Genomic DNA, 16147 nt, shown 5'->3' with positions numbered 1-16147 from the left:
CCTATAAAAGGGATCACTCGATCGATGCGCCGCCACAGTGAAGCACGGGGAAGCCGTGTTTACATATGGCTCTCCCCGTTCTTCAGCTCCGGGGAGGGATCGCGACGGAGCGGCTATAAACAAATAGCCGCGCCGTCGTCCCGGATCGCTCCCCGAGCGGACCCGACCTCCGCATGTACCGGGGGGGAGTCCCGATCGGACGTCTAGGCAGGCACGTACAGGTACGTTGATGTGCCTGTCAGTGCCATTCTGCCGACGTAAATGTACATGAGGAGGTCGGGAAGTGGTTAACTCCACCTCGCAGCATCTGCACCCCTGCTGGTTTTGAGTCCTGATGTCATCAAGACCAGCGCAGGGGATGTGAGGACACAAAGGGGATAGTCCACTGACAGATTGTGGTGCAGCGCCACCTGCCAGGGGAGAAGAGGATCAGGCAAGTAAATCCGTTCCTCCTCTCCCCCTAGACAGAATGAGCTACTAACCTCTGCAGTCTGGGCGTAGCCTCAGTGCAAGGGATAATTTTTTTGTTGCCCCCCCCAGTTTTCCTTTAATTTTTTTTCTAAACCCAGTTCTAAGTTCATACAAGGATCCGCAATATGAGCCAACGTTTTATAAATGTGTGACTAATGTCTCACTGTATGTATTGATGGCTTTAATAATAATAAAGTGTTAGAGACTTAAAACAGCATTTCCTGCGCAGGGCACACCCTGGGCATCTATACGATGATCCATGATGTTAGTGTCTGCCGCCAATTTCTCATCTACATCCTCCCAACATAAAACGGATCACACATGTCACACGGGATCACGCCTGAAAATGCTGACAATTTAACTAAAATCGTTCACTTTAACAAATGCTTTAGATTTGAAATGGGGGGGGAACGCAAACTCTTTGGCGATTCTATAAAAGGTAAATTGCAGGCTTTTAAAATACTATTTTTTCCAGAGGGAAAGTCTTTTTGCGGTTCTCTATAGATAGCCCGATTTAAAAAGACCAGAAAGATTATCTGGCTTGGTATTGGCAATATTCGAGATTCTGGAGACTTTTCCAGGGTAGATTCAGAAATGACAAGTAAAAGGGGTTTGTAAACCCTCAAGGTTTTTCACCTTAATGTATTTCAAGAATTAAGGTGAAAAACCTGTAGTGCAGCACCCCCCAGAGCCCCCCCTTTTACTTACCTGAACCCGAACGTTCCATCGATGGGGACGCTCCAGCCGCTGTCTCTGGTCCTCATTGCATAGATTGATAGCAGGAGCCATTGGCTCCCACTGCTGTCAATCAAATCCAGTGACATAGGAGCCAGGGGAGGGGTTTCCCCCCCTAAAACCTGCTGCTTGTGTCAATGGACGCAGCAGCAGGACTCGGGAGCGTGCCCGCAAAAATGCCCCCATGGAATGTAGTTCTCCGTGGGGGCACTTGAGAAAAGGAGGAGCGCCGCTGGGAAAACCCAGAAAAGGAGGATCGGGGCCGCTGTATGCAAAGCCCTTGCACAGAGGAAGAAAGTATAACTTGTTTGTTATTCAAAAAAAAAAACACACAAAAAAAATGAATAAAAGCACTTTTTAGTGTAAACAATGTTTGCATGTATTTGTATTCTAAGGAGCCTGCAGAGCATATCATGGCAATCTCAGGCTCCTGCAGACTTTTAGGATAGCTGTCTGCCCATACCTCATATGGGCAGGCAGTTAGCTGAGAGCAGAAAGATCAATGGACTAGTAGAGTGCATACCAGTGCCCTCGTGTCTCACTGAGAACTACAAGCCATCAGCCACAATGAGCGGCAGTACTTGTAGGCATTCATTATAGGAAACTGAATGAATGACTGGCCCGTGTGAGTGTAGCCCCACGTGGCCATGATATTTTTAAATGGTGACAGTGGGTGCTGGAAGAAGATCCCCTGTCCGCTGTCTCAGGGGGGTTTGCAAGAGGCTGCAGATGCTGGAACATATGTTCCACCCTAGAAACTTCTAACATGTTCCAAGGTGTACTTCTCCTTTAAGTGCAGGGAAACCTAACATTTTTCAGTAGGCTTGGCATTAGGTTTGTATACAGTTTTCTTTATTAGCTGAAGGATGTCCAGCACCATCCAGCTCTTTCCTCTCTAGCCTGGCTCTGCCTGACCAGCCCCATTCATTCACTAGATTGTATTTCCTTCAGTCTCAGCACTGTACGTGGGCATTACCTAGAGTGGCCTGCATTCAATAGCAGTCTACCTAGGAATGACTCCAGAGTGACATCCACTTATCAAAGCATTTTGATATTTGCACAACTCCTCCCAAGAGTCAGTCTGCTGCTTGCATCAGGGCTAAGGATGCTTAAGAGAAGTATTGGTGGGTGCCATGATATTTTCAGGAGGCGATGAGAAGCACCCTGCTGGCGTCTCCCATCAGTCATGAGCTGCCTGCATGGCAAGAGAAGCACAGATACCCAATAATTAAATCATTGGGTCTAAAATAAGGAATTCAAAATACAAGATTTGTTAATGTCATTAGGACCTTAAAATTCTTTCTGATCAAATGATCAGATCTAGGCTCCAGACTACTGCATAACCTAACCTCAATGCAGCAGCCGTATGCAAAGCAGGTTTTGTTTAAAGCGGAACTGAAAGCACAAATATACTTACCTTAAAAGTGGTGTTCCGGACAAAAATAAATAAATAAAATAAAAGCCAACAGCTACACATACTGCAGCTGCTGGCTTTTATTAAATGGACACTTACCTGTCCTGGAGTCCCTCGATGTCGGCACCGCAGCTGATGTTTCCATCAGCTGTCGGCAGGGCTGGACTGGGACAAAAATTTGGCCCTGGACTTCATCCAGACCGGACCACTTTAAATTTTGAGTGTCTCCATCAGCACCCCCCTTACATCAAAGTGTCCCCATCAGCACCCCCCTTGCATCAAGGTGTCCCCATCAGCACCCCCCTTGCATCAAGGTGTCCCCATCAGCACCCCCCTTACATCAAGGTGTCCCCATCAGCACCCCCCTTACATCAAGGTGTCCCCATCAGCACCCCCCTTACATCAAGGTGTCCCCATCAGCACCCCCCTTACATCAAGGTGTCCCCATCAGCACCCCCCTTACATCAAGGTGTCCCCATCAGCACCCCCCTTACATCAAGGTGTCCCCATCAGCACCCCCCTTACATCAAGGTGTCCCCATCAGCACCCCCCTTACATCAAGGTGTCCCCATCAGCACCCCCCTTACATCAAGGTGTCCCCATCAGCACCCCCCTTACATCAAGGTGTCCCCATCAGCACCCCCCTTACATCAAGGTGTCCCCATCAGCACCCCCCTTACATCAAGGTGTCCCCATCAGCACCCCCTTACATCAAGGTGTCCCCATCAGCACCCCCCTTACATCAAGGTGTCCCCATCAGCACCCCCCTTACATCAGTGTCTCCATCAGCACCCCCCCTTACATCAGTGTCTCCATCAGCACCCCCCCCTTACATCAGTGTCTCCATCAGCACCCCCCCTTACATCAGTGTCTCCATCAGCACCCCCCTTACATCAGTGTCTCCATCAGCACCCCCCTTACATCAGTGTCTCCATCAGCACCCCCCCTTACATCAGTGTCTCCATCAGCACCCCCCTTACATCAGTGTCTCCATCAGCACCCCCCTTACATCAGTGTCTCCATCAGCTGTCTATCTCCCCTGCAGGCTAGAGGGATCAAAAAGCCTAATCCTCTCTCCAGCAAGTGTCGGGAGCTAATCCTCCTGACGGGAGTGAAATCGCAATCACTTCCTGTCAGAGAGGAGCGGCTCCAGGAATGCACCTGACCGGCCCACTGAGCCATCGGCCCACCAGGAAGCTCCCGATAGTCCCAATGACCAGTACATGCCTGGCTGTCAGTTCCTGCCACCATAATTCCGCGAGGCCCTGTTCCTCTCTCCTATTGGCCCGGCAGCTGGGGGAGGAGGGGGGAGCCCCGCAGTGACATCACGGACCGCGGCCCGGACTCCCGAAAGTGGGAAAGGATACCTGGTATCCTATATCCCCCCCCCTCCCCGAAAGGTGCCGATTGTGGCACCGGAGGGAGGGGGGGAGAATCCGATGAGTGGAAGTTCCATTTTAAGGTGAAACTCCGCTTTAATTACAACAGTCTGATGCTCACCAGGTCCCTCGCCTACATCTTCTACCCAGGTTCTTCCGTGTGGCTGGTCTTTAGCCGCTTTGATTGGCCAGTGCTAGAGTGCAGTCATCCTGGCACACTACGCATGCACAGCTCAGTGTACATTCTGCAGGGGATCAGGCAGGTGTATTATTGCAGAAAAGACATTGCAATTCTTCTCTGAAAAAATTAAAAAGCCTGCCTGCTCGCAGTTCTCTACTTTTTACAGCTAGTTTCACTTTAACTGGGGAAAAAAAAAAGAAAAATGTCCCCGATATCCCATTGCAGGGAACAAAAAGCAGTCAGCCATGGCCAACCAAGCAGCTTGATATACGTTTAAAGTCACGTACTCAAAACAAGCATGTATGTATGTATGTATGTATGTATGTATGCAGTTTTGTCTTTAATGTCTGCATGCTTTTTTCAGTCAGAGACTCAGAAGACGTATGGAAGCTGGAGACGGGCAAGAACCCAGGAGCACAAGGAGGTCAGCAATGGCAGCCCAAATACTTCTATCATAACAAGTTCCCTATAAAAAGAGATGGTGCGTGCATACCCAACCTGCTCGCTTCCTTTACAGCATTTTATTCTCTCTCTAACAAGTGCACTTTAAGAAGTTAAATCTGTGGAGTGTTGTGCACCAATGACACAAACAGCGCTGATTGACAGACAAAGGGCCCGTACCACCCAAAGCACTGAGGGAGTGTGAAAAGTTGAAGCTTGCTTATTTTTTAGCATAGGAATGGACCCGTGTAATGACACGTTTGTGGGTAGTGCCGACTGACAGATGTAATAACAGACCGATGATACTCTGCAGATTATCAGAAGCTCTCACCAGACGTCCGCTCTTGCCGCACAGGCTGGCGTACTTCAACCACGTCCTCATGTCCTCATGGGGGCCGACCACCAGGGACTGGACCATCAGGATCTTCTGCCAGTCTTCCACAATTCTCTGACAGCCCTGTACCAGAAACACACAAAATCATTTGTATCGTAGAACTGACAGACATGCTTTGTTCTAATTCTCTGTAAACAAAGTACATTGTGGCACAATCCTCTAGTAAATTGGGAAGAGGGAATAATAAAAAATAAAAAAAAGAAGTCTGTGTTTATTAGGAACTTAAAGTGATATTTAAAAAAATAAAAAATAAAATAGATATAGATATATTACACACACACACACACACACACACACACACACACACACACACACAAATAAAAAAAGAAGAATGTATGAAGAACAAAAAAAATAAAAAAAAACACACACCCTTCCGCCTTTAGAATAGAACCACTTTAAAGAAAACTCTCGTCCAAGTCTAAAAGCTAAAGATTATAATAAAATTATAATTAAATATTATTTGAAAAGCAGCTCCCACTAATATTTAGAACACGTAAAAACGAAGGAGAGATTACAGAAAGTTGGCACCAAAGTGGCGTCAATAGGTGTGAATGACGCCGATTCTGTACAGCTCTCCATATGGGTGATCATAGTAATAACGCTCCTTCCAGGCAGACACCGCCGGAAGGCACTGGCAGTTGCCTGCGTTTCCCCTGGCTGGGCCCGGTTTGTGCATTTCCCAGATGTTAATGTTTGCAGGACACTTGGCCAGGTAGACAGTCACTGGCCGCTAACGCTCTTCCCCTCCAGCACAAACCGTCTGCACAGAGGATGAGCATTACCTCGTGCCCAGTCTGCCTGTGCGGCCAATGTGCCAGCACGCGTCCCGACTATCTGGCTACTGAAAGTGAGAAATACCTGCTCCCCCCACCACCTCCACACCTAATAAAGACCGAAGCAGACGCTACACCGCATAACAGAAATGCGACTGAAAAAGAAACACAAACCCTGAGGAATGTCCTGCGCGATGAAGGACTTGTAAACAGCGGTATTAATAGAAGCCTTGATCCTTGTTCCCTTTTACGCCCTGTACCTTCAGGCTCTAAAATATGAGTTTCCTAACTGGTTTCCATCCTGCCATAAAAAACCCTTCCGCCCATCTGCTGCCAGACTGTAAAGGTGCCCAAGAAGTTTTGAACTGAAGATACGAATGTAATAATCTGCTGCTGTATGGGGTGAAGAGCAAACAGGTGACCAAAACCTGGACTCTACAAACTTACCTGAAAATTGGAAAAGGTCCGTCCAGGGGAAAAAGAATGCTGTGAAAACACTGGCTTTTAAAGTGTACCTGTACTAAGTTGAAATAAAAAAAAGCAAAGGTATAGCCAAGTATGGTAAAAAGTGCAGTGCTTTGAATCAAATCTACTGCCTTTACCCTAAATACCCCCTAGTATAATATTTGGCCAAAATATTGTAGACACCTGACCATCCCCACCTACTCTATATGGCCAAAACTATGCAGAAACCCCTGCAAATAGTTTGAGTTCCTGTGTTTCCAGTGAGAGGTACTATTGATCCCACGGCATACATATTTTAGATGTTCGCCCTCTCCATTTGTCCATGCCCCCCAATAGCTATGCGAAAAACTAAAAGCTCACAACCCCAATCGCGTTCAACGATCCACCAACCAAAATCTACTCCAGATACCCAAAGCCAAATACAAGTCCAAAGGAGAAGGAAGATTTGCAGTCCAAGGACCTAGACTGTGGAACGCACTACCAACCGCCATCCGATTGGAGGTGAACCACTTGGCCTTCAGAAGAAAGATCAAAACCCACCTCTTCTAAAGTCAACAAGTTTTACTCAGGGAATGGATACTAAGCGCCCAGAGGCGATTCAGTTTGCATGTGTTGCGCTATATAAGTTTTTCACTCACTCACTTTGTGGGAACAATTTGGGAAAGGTTATTTTCTGTCCTAGCAGGCTTGTGTCCCTGTGCACAAAGACCGCTCCATGAGTTTAGGGTGGAGGAACCCAAGAGGCCCCAACAGAGCCCTGATCATAGCCCTAATGTGAAGGTGGGTAAGCAGCAGCATGAATCTATGAAAAGTCTTGGAAACTCCAACTGGTTGGAGAAAAAAAAAAAAAAAAAAATTCCATTATTGGTGTACAACCTAAAACAGCCAGCATGTTTCAGGGAATTGGGGCTCCAGCGTCCTCAGGCCTTCCTGTGATGTTATATTTGTGAGGACTGATATTTATCGGTGTGCTGTTGTGTCAGTTCCCACCCGTGTTGGCAAACATGGCATAAACAACATGTTTATATATATATATATATATATATATATATATATATATATATATATATATATATATATACACACACCATTTTATATATATATATATATATATATATATATATATATATATATATATATATATATATATATATATTAGTGTGTGTATATATATATATATATATATATATATATATATATATATATACACACACACACCATTTTATATATATATATATATATATATATATATATATATATATATATATATATATATATATATATATATATATATATATTAGTGTGTGTATATATATATATATATATATATATATATATATATATATATATATATATATATATATATTACACACACACACATATATATATATAAATAAAATAGTATATATATATATATATATATACACATACATACATACACACACACACACACACACACACACACACACACACACACACAATGTATATTGCAAAACCTACTGGCAGGAGAACAGAACAGGAGGAAAAACATTGTTCTGGGAGAATATTGTAGACTGGGAGAGTATACTGGAAAACCTGATTTTGACCAAAACAATGATCTGCTTGTATACAGCCACGCTGCTTACCTGTAATCGATCCCACCAGGTCTGACGAATTATTTCCCTCCGCTCTGGCACCAGCTTATACTGGATCACTTCCTCCAGCTCGGACAGCATCTGACAGGTGACCATGGCCTGAAGAGAAGACAGGGAGGTAATCGCTCATCAGTCCACAAGAGTGATCTACACCAGTGGTCATCAACCCTGTCCTGCAGGGCCCACTAACAGGCCAGATTTTATGTATTACCTTGGGGAGATGCAGACTAGAATACTGCAATCACTGAGGAGCAAATGATATCAGCTGTGATGTATTTCAGTTATCTTGCAAACCTGGCCTGTTAGTGGGCCCTGCAGGACAGGGTTGATGACCACTGATCTACAAAACTGGCTGGCAACCAACTAGAGTATTTTCATTTTTCCACAGTGACTTAGAAAATGAAAGGCGGCATCTGATATGGGCTAAAAGCGACACTGTGTGTTTGTCTGAGATGTACCAAGGCCCTTTATGAAAGCATTTGAAAGACCAGCTCCTAAAAAAGTTAAGTGCAATAGTTACCCCGTAGGCTCGGCTGTAGCTCTCTCCAGCCATGGCCGTCAGTTCTGCATCCAGCATGTCTCTGGCTTTGTCAATACACTGCAATATAAGAAAGAGGTCATTAAAAATGATGCTTCAAGCCAGACTCTAGCCAAAACAAAACAAAAAAAAAAAAGCTTTGGCTGTAATAGTGAACACCATTGTCAGGTTGTGAAATGAGGTTTAGTGTGAAAAAATGTAAAATAATGCATTTGGGTGACAAAAATATGAATGTAATCTATACACTTAGGGGGGGACCTCTGGGGGAATCTAGGATGGAAAAGGACCTGGGGGTCCTAGTAGATGATAGCAGCAGATTGGCATTGCTGAGCCTAACTAAGCAAACAGAATATTGGCATTAAAAAAGGGATTAACTCCAGAGATAAAACGATGATTCTCCCGCTCTACAAGACTCTGGTCCGGCCACACCTGGAGTATACTGTCCCGTTCTGGGCACCAGTCCTCAGGAAGGATGTACTGGAAATGGAGCGAGTCCAGAGAAGGACAACAAAACTAATAAAGGGACTGGAGGATATTCGTTATGAAGAAAGGTTGAGAACTGAACTTATTCTCTCTGGAGAAGAGACGCTTGAGAGGGGATATGATTTCAATTTACAAATACCGTACTGGTGACCCCACAATAGGGATACAACTTTTTCACAGAAGGGAGTTTAACAAGACACGTGGCCACTCATTAAAATTAGAAGAAAAGAGGTTTAACCTTAAAGCGGGGGTTCACCCAAAAATCAACTTTCTGTCACTAGATCCAGCATACTGCTGACATCTGCAGTATGCTGGATTTTTTTTTTTGTACTTATCATTTTAGCGGACTTTCTTCTCCGGCACCGAGCGGCGTATCCTTCCGGGTATAGGCGTTCCTAAATCGAGCGCAGTTGATTGACGGTCTTGGATAGCGCCTCACGCCTTCCGAAAAATAGCCGCCGTGACACTCGGCAATATATGGCGCCTGCGCAGTCAGCTCTACACGGCAGGCGCCGTATAGCTCCGTAAGCAGCCGAGAGTCACTTCGGCTATTTTCGGATGGCGTGACGCGCTATCCAAGCCCGTCTAATAAACTGCGCTTGATTTAGGAACGCCTACTCACCGCAGGATTCCCCGCTCGGAGCCGGAGAAGAAAGACCGCTAAAACGATAAGTACAAAAAAAAATAAAAAGATGTCAGCAGTATGCTGGATCTAGTGACAGAAAGTTGATTTTTGGGTGAACCTCCGCTTTAAACTATGTAGAGGGTTCTTTACTGTAAGAGCGATAAGGATGTGAAATAATTTTCCACAGGCGGTGGTCTCAGCGGGGGGCATCGATAGTTTCAAAAAACTATCAGATAAGCACCTAAAATGACCACAACATACAGGATATACAATGTAATACTGACATATAATCACACACATAGGTTGGGCTTGTGTGTTTTTTCAACCTCACCTACTATGCATCTAAAAGCCTGAACTATTCCAGACGTGCATGGTGAGAATTAAAGGGGTTGTAAAGGTTCGTCTTTTATTCTCTAAAAAGGTTCCTTTAGGCTAGTGCATTGTTGGTTCACTTACCTTTTCCTTCGATTTCCCTTCGGAAAAATTTTCTTTGTCTGAATTTTTCACTTCCTGTTTCTCCTCAGTAAGCTTTCCACCGTCATCCGAGCGGTGGAAAGTCATTTAGAACAGCTTACTGAGGAGGAACAGGAAGTGAGAAATTCAGACAAAAAAAAACAAACAAAGAAAAAAAACATTAAGAAGGAAAATTGAAGGAAAAGGTAAGTGAACCAACAATGCACTAGCTTAAAGTAACCTATTTAGAAAATAAAAACAAACCTTTACAACCCCTTTAAATACATTTGGAATATTCCTTTAACCACTTCAATACCAGGCCTTATTCTGGCACTCCCCTCCTAAATGTAAAAATTATAATTTTGCTAGAAAATTACTAAGAACCCAAAAATATTATATATTTTCTTTTTAGCAGACACCCTGGGGAACAAAATGGCAATGGTCGTTGCAACTTTTTATCTCGCACGGTATTTACGCAATCATTTTTCAAAACGCTTTTTTTGGGAAGAAAAACTTTCATGAATTAAAAAACAAAACAGTAAAGTTAGCCCAATTTCTGTTGTATAATGTGAAAGATGATGTTACACCGAGTACATGGATACCCAACACGTCACGCTTAAAAATTTTGCACACTCATGGAATGGCGCCAAAGTTCGGGAAACGTAAAAATCTCCATAGGCGACGCGTCAACGCACGCGGCGATACCTCACATGTGTGGTTTGAACAGCGTTTACATATGTGGGCGGGACTTGCATGTGTGTTCGCTTCTGAGTGCGAGCTACCGGGGACAGGTGAAATTAATTTTTTTACTTTATTTTTACACTTTACTTTTTTTAATATCACCGTTATTCCTATTACAAGGAATGTAAACATCTATTGTGACAGGTCCTCTTTATGGAGAGATGCGGGGTCAATAAGACCCCACAGCTCTCCTCCAGGCTGGAAAGCATGAAAAAAAAATAAAAAAAAAAATAACATGCTTATTAGCCGCGGCTTTGTTTCCTTCCGCGGCCCGGACGTGACGTCATAACGTCACACCCGGGCCTCCGATGGTCAGAGATGACTGGTGACCATCTGATCACTGGAAATCTCTATGGTCATCATCCGGCGGCGGCTGATACTTTCTCCTGGTCCCCGATGGCACAGGAGAGCCCGGAGAAGCACTGGACAGCTGTGGGAGAGAGGGGGGTTGTCCCCTCCGTCGCCTTTAAAGAGGGGGTTCACCCTATACATTTTTTTTTTCTAGCATTAAATTAAGCATAGTAGCGCGAGCTACAGTATGCGTTTATTTTATTTTTTTGCCCCGTACTCACTGTTTAATCCTATAGTGAAGATTCAGACTCCCCGCGGGGAATGGGCGTTCCTATCCAGAGGGAAGATGATTGACGGCCGGCTCTGGCGCGTCACGCTTCTCCGGAAATAGCCGAAATAGGACTTGGCTCTTCACGGCGTCTGTGCGCAGGCGCCGTGAAGAGCCAAGACCTACTCCGGCTATCTTCGGGGAGCGTGATGTGCCATAGCCGGCCGTCAATCATCTTCCCTCTGGATAGGAACGCCCGAATCTTCACTATAGGATTAAACAGTGAGTACGGGGCAAAAAAAATAAAATAAAGACATACTGTAGCTTGCGCTACTATGCTTAATTTAATGCTAGAATGTTGTTATTGAGGGTGAACCACCGCTTTAAGAACTATCAAGCGGTGGAACTGGTGCTATGATCGTTCTTATGGTGCACAGAATCGCCGGCAGAAAAGAATGATGATATCTGAATGATGCCTGTAGCTGCACCCATCATTCAGACATCTCCACTGAAAGTCAAGGACGTCATATGAAGGCCTTGGGCTGGAAGTGGTTAAAGGAGTTCTCTGACCTAAAACGTTTAACCCGCGCTGTGCCCGGGCTGTAAAAAAATAGAAAATAAACTGTCACTTACCTGCCTACGATCCCCCGTTGTTCCGATATCGCCGTCCCGTTCTCCGGTCCCGGTCTCTTCCGCTTCCTGTGTGTCGGTGACTCATAGTGCGCTCAGCCTATCAGTGGCCGCGACGGGACATTGCTGCGGCCGCTGATAGGCTGAGCGCACTATGAGTCACCGACACACAGGAAGCGGAAGGGGCCCGGGACCGGAGAACGGGACGGCGATATCGGAACAACGGGGGATCGTAGGCAGGTAAGTGACAGTTTATTTTCTATTTTTTTACAGCCCGGGCACAGCGGGGGTTAAAAGTTTTAGGTCAGAGAACTCCTTTAATATTCAGTCTACTGAACCTGAAATCTCAGTTTCTAGTTGAATGCTAAACCTTCTATTAGGGTCTATTTTTTGGGGACTCTCAATGGTGTGGGCTCCCAGGTCTGGATACCTTTTGTGACCATTATGAAGGGTTCCCACCATCCCTATTCAGTTATCAATTTTTTATTATGAAGGAGGAAACTGGAGACAGGTAAAGTCTTGTCAGTGGCGTCTGCAAAAGATTAGTCAGGCCATAAATGGTGGTTATAGGAAGGAAATTCGCACAATTCCCCCATCAACACAAACCGTGCTGACAGGAGAATCCCTCCTGCCAGACCATTGTCTGCTCTTGAGCGCAAAACGGAAGCTGTCCCTGCTGAGAGAAAAAGACAGATATCGCTAGCGGCTGTAGGAGCTGCTAGCGATAATCACAAGTAAATCGGGCAGGCTTATTGTACCCAAGTTGATCGTTCAACTTGGCACATTCAGCCTGCCAATGCATGGTTCGAATCTCGACCGGGTCCCACTATGACCGGCCTTAGAATCGGCACACCAGACTTAACCTATAGCTGAAATATGTGGACGGAACAGCGGTGTAGTGGTTAGCACTCCGGTTTCCTCCAAAAAACATGCTGGTAGGTTAATTGGATCCTGTCCTTAGGATTGTAAGCTCCTTGAGGGTAGGGACTGAATCTATAATACATATGTAAAGTGCTGCGTAAATTGACGGCGCTATACAAGTACCTGAAATAAAAAAATAAATATCACTTCTGGGATGATCAACAATTCAGCTTCATATAAAAAGAATAAAAAAACTTACACGGACAATCTCTTGAAGTAAGGGGCCGCGTACCTGTTGGGCGAGAGAAAAGAGATCCTGGTGTAGGGCCAGCACAGCTCTGTAAAAAGCCCCGTCATGGGTATCTCGCGGGATTAAGCATGTGTACTCCTCCATACTATCCCAGTTCTCTGAAAGACAAAACACAACCCCAGTAAACACGGAAGCCAGCTCCAATATATATATATATTAAAAAAAAAAAAAAGATAGAGTGTGTGTGTGTGTATAAATTATCTATACAAAATAAGAATACATTTTTAGATTGTGTATATATATATATATATATATATATATATATATATATATATATATATATATATATATATATATATATATATATATATATATATATATATATATATATATATATAAAATTAACTTTTATTTTTTTAAATAAAAAAAATGTAATTTTTTTAAAACATTTTTGCCATGTTTTTGTTAAAATAATGTGCAGAATATTTATTAAATGTGTGCCAAAAAAGAAAAAAAAAAGTAAATTTAGGTAGGCACAATTATCAGCATTCTTGACAATTTATGCCACTTGTGAATGGATCAGAAGTTGCCAGCTATTAGCTGCAGCTAATTGTGGCCACTTACATGCGAGAAATTACCTGTGAATAATTGGCCCTGGACGCAGACTGCATCCAGGGCGGATTGTTCACATGGGGGTGGGGGGAGTTTGCTTTGAATATTACAAATTCAATTAAATAGTGTTTTTGGTGCTCAGATGCAGTGAAGATCTGCTTTAAAGCGGAGTTCCACCCAAAAGTGGAACTTCTGCTCATTTAACCCCCCCCAGTGCAACATTTGGCACCTTTCGTGGGGGACCGAACCACCTGTCCCCACTTTTGGGAGTCTCGGCTGCAGCACATTAAGTCAGCGCTCAAGTCCCGCCTCCGTTCACCGCCGGGCCAATCGGAGAGCCCAGCGGGTGCCTCTTGCATGAGCAGTAGGGACCCAGCGCGAAGCCGTAATGCTTCACTACCAGGTTCCCTTACTGGCAATGGCGGCGGAGGCGACAGCACCAGACAGCTGAGGGCCAACATCAGCTGCGGTGCAGACATCGCTGGACTCCAGGACAGGCAAGTGCCCTAATGTTAAAGTCAGCAGGTATAGTATGTGTAGCTGCCGACTAAAATCATCTCCTTTACGCTATGCCGACGTAGCGCAGAGAGGCAAGCACTGGCTTCACAAAGTCAGTGCTGCCAAATCTGCGCTGGGTTTCTTAGGCGCAAGTCGTCGCAAGTGGAAGTGGGCGTGAGCCATGCAAATGATGGGCTGAGTCTCAGACAGATACGTATAATGAACGGCGCATGCGCCGTCCCGTGGACGCAACCCAGTGCGCATGCTCAGAATCACGTCGGAACTACTTCCTAAAGCCCCATACACACCATCAGATTATCTGCAGATTTTTGTCTTCAGATTTACCAAAACCATGTAGTACAAGGGCCTGCCTGATTGCATACAAATTGAAACTCTTAAGGTTCGACCTCATATTAGATGGTTTTGGTAAATCTGAAGACAAAAATCTGCAGAAAATCTGATGGTGTGTATGGGGCTTAAGATACGCCGGATCACTGCCTACGGCGTGAACGTAACCTACGCCTAGTCATATTCACGTCCTACATAAACTACGTAATATACATCGGCTTGTGTTCCCTGGTGCAGCCATTTGCATGGATGCTGCTAACTTACACTTGCTTTATCGGGCATAACTTTACGCCGAACACATGACTTTATGCGCACTGCGTCGGACGTACGTACGTTTGTGAATCAGTGTATCTCCCTCGTTTGCATATGTGAATAGAAAATCAACGGGAGCGCCAAATACGTCCAGCGTAAATATGCGCCCACTCTACGCCGGCGTAGGAAAGTTACTTCGGTCGGATGAAGCCTATTTTCAGGCGTATCTTGGTTTCAGAGTCCGGCGCATATTTGCACTTACGCCGACGTATCTCGAGATACGCCGCGTAAGTGCTTTGTGAATCCGGGCCATAGTATGTGCTGGCTTTTACATTCTTGCAGCGGTGGGCGGACCTCTACTTTAACCAACGTATACGGATACCGCTGAATTTGTCTTGGGAACATCGGCGTCAATGACCTCAGAAGGGTAAACGCACAATCAGAAAGGTGTAGAGTCCTTTCCACATGTACCGGTCCTCGGACAAAGCGTGCAACGCTAAATACATTCAGGAAGCTTTTAATAATTACTGGCATAAGGAATGCTGCAGGTCCAAACACACACCAATAATGAGCAATAGACTCTCTAAGGGTTTTAATCTGATTTAATTTCTACCTCTTTCTTGCTGATAATTTACAAAATAATTACAGCATTGGCGACCTAACAAAACACTTTGGATGACAAATTTGAACGATGGGGCGCTGGTCCGTTTGAACGCTACGGATAATGCGGCACCTTTTTTTCAAAGTATAAGCAATTTGGAAAATGTGACGGGTGTAATCCATTACTTCTTAATTAGTGATTAGGAAGTCTAAACTTTGCAGAAAAGACGTATGAAAGAAATAACTGCAATCTAGACAAATAATTAGGAAATGGTTTGTATACTGGCTTGTATGTATACGTTTTACAGATGGGGGTATAGAAGTGCTGGTTATGTAATCCCATTAGGCCTGGAAGTCTATTCGGTTACATGGGATCGCATCAGTCACGCAGCTGTTCTACCATGATGAAAGGAGACATGACACACAGCGCTAACACGTTACATAAGCCAGACATCTTACCTAATCCCCATGCTGCGGCTGCTGCCATCCTCGCCATCTTGGCACGGGCATCCTCGTTGACGCTGGTCCAGTTGTCGCAACACTGTTGATGGAGCTGCCCCCTGTGAGAGAGACATAGGGATAGACATGGCATGACTCATGGCGTGCATATGCAAAACTTATACAGAGTTGGCAGGAATAGGATTATGGCCATTAAAGCGGCAATAAAGTTTTGCAATATAAAATAATGTGCCCCCTCTGTAGGTTTAAAGTGGATGTAAACCCGAAAAAAAAATTTTTTTTGATGTCACAATGTGCAGTATAATATTTCCCATCATCTGTGCCCAGTCTTGCCACACCGAGTTAATCCAG

General features: G+C 44.7%; 1 protein-coding gene across 12 annotated transcripts in view; it reads right to left on the bottom strand.

Moving 5' to 3' along the window:
• Positions 1-16147, bottom strand: part of MTOR (mechanistic target of rapamycin kinase) — a 212797-nt gene that overhangs the window by 62916 nt on the left and 133734 nt on the right. For 8 of the 12 annotated variants that reach the window (XM_040326325.1, XM_040326329.1, XM_040326326.1 and 5 more), the window contains 5 exons: positions 15797-15897; positions 13037-13185; positions 8408-8485; positions 7879-7986; positions 4953-5078 (listed from right to left, as the gene is read on the bottom strand). In XM_040326325.1, the coding sequence (XP_040182259.1) occupies positions 4953-5078; positions 7879-7986; positions 8408-8485; positions 13037-13185; positions 15797-15897 (562 nt within the window). The remainder of the gene's footprint in view (positions 1-4952; positions 5079-7878; positions 7987-8407; positions 8486-13036; positions 13186-15796; positions 15898-16147) is intronic. The other 4 variants (XM_040326333.1, XM_040326335.1, XM_040326337.1 and 1 more) reach the window with 1 other exon arrangement.

The sequence above is a fragment of the Rana temporaria genome, chromosome 10, assembly GCF_905171775.1.
Source record: "Rana temporaria chromosome 10, aRanTem1.1, whole genome shotgun sequence".
Lineage (NCBI taxonomy): Eukaryota > Metazoa > Chordata > Amphibia > Anura > Ranidae > Rana > Rana temporaria.
Note: the sequence above shows the minus strand (reverse complement) of the source record. Positions and strands in the feature narration are given on the sequence as shown.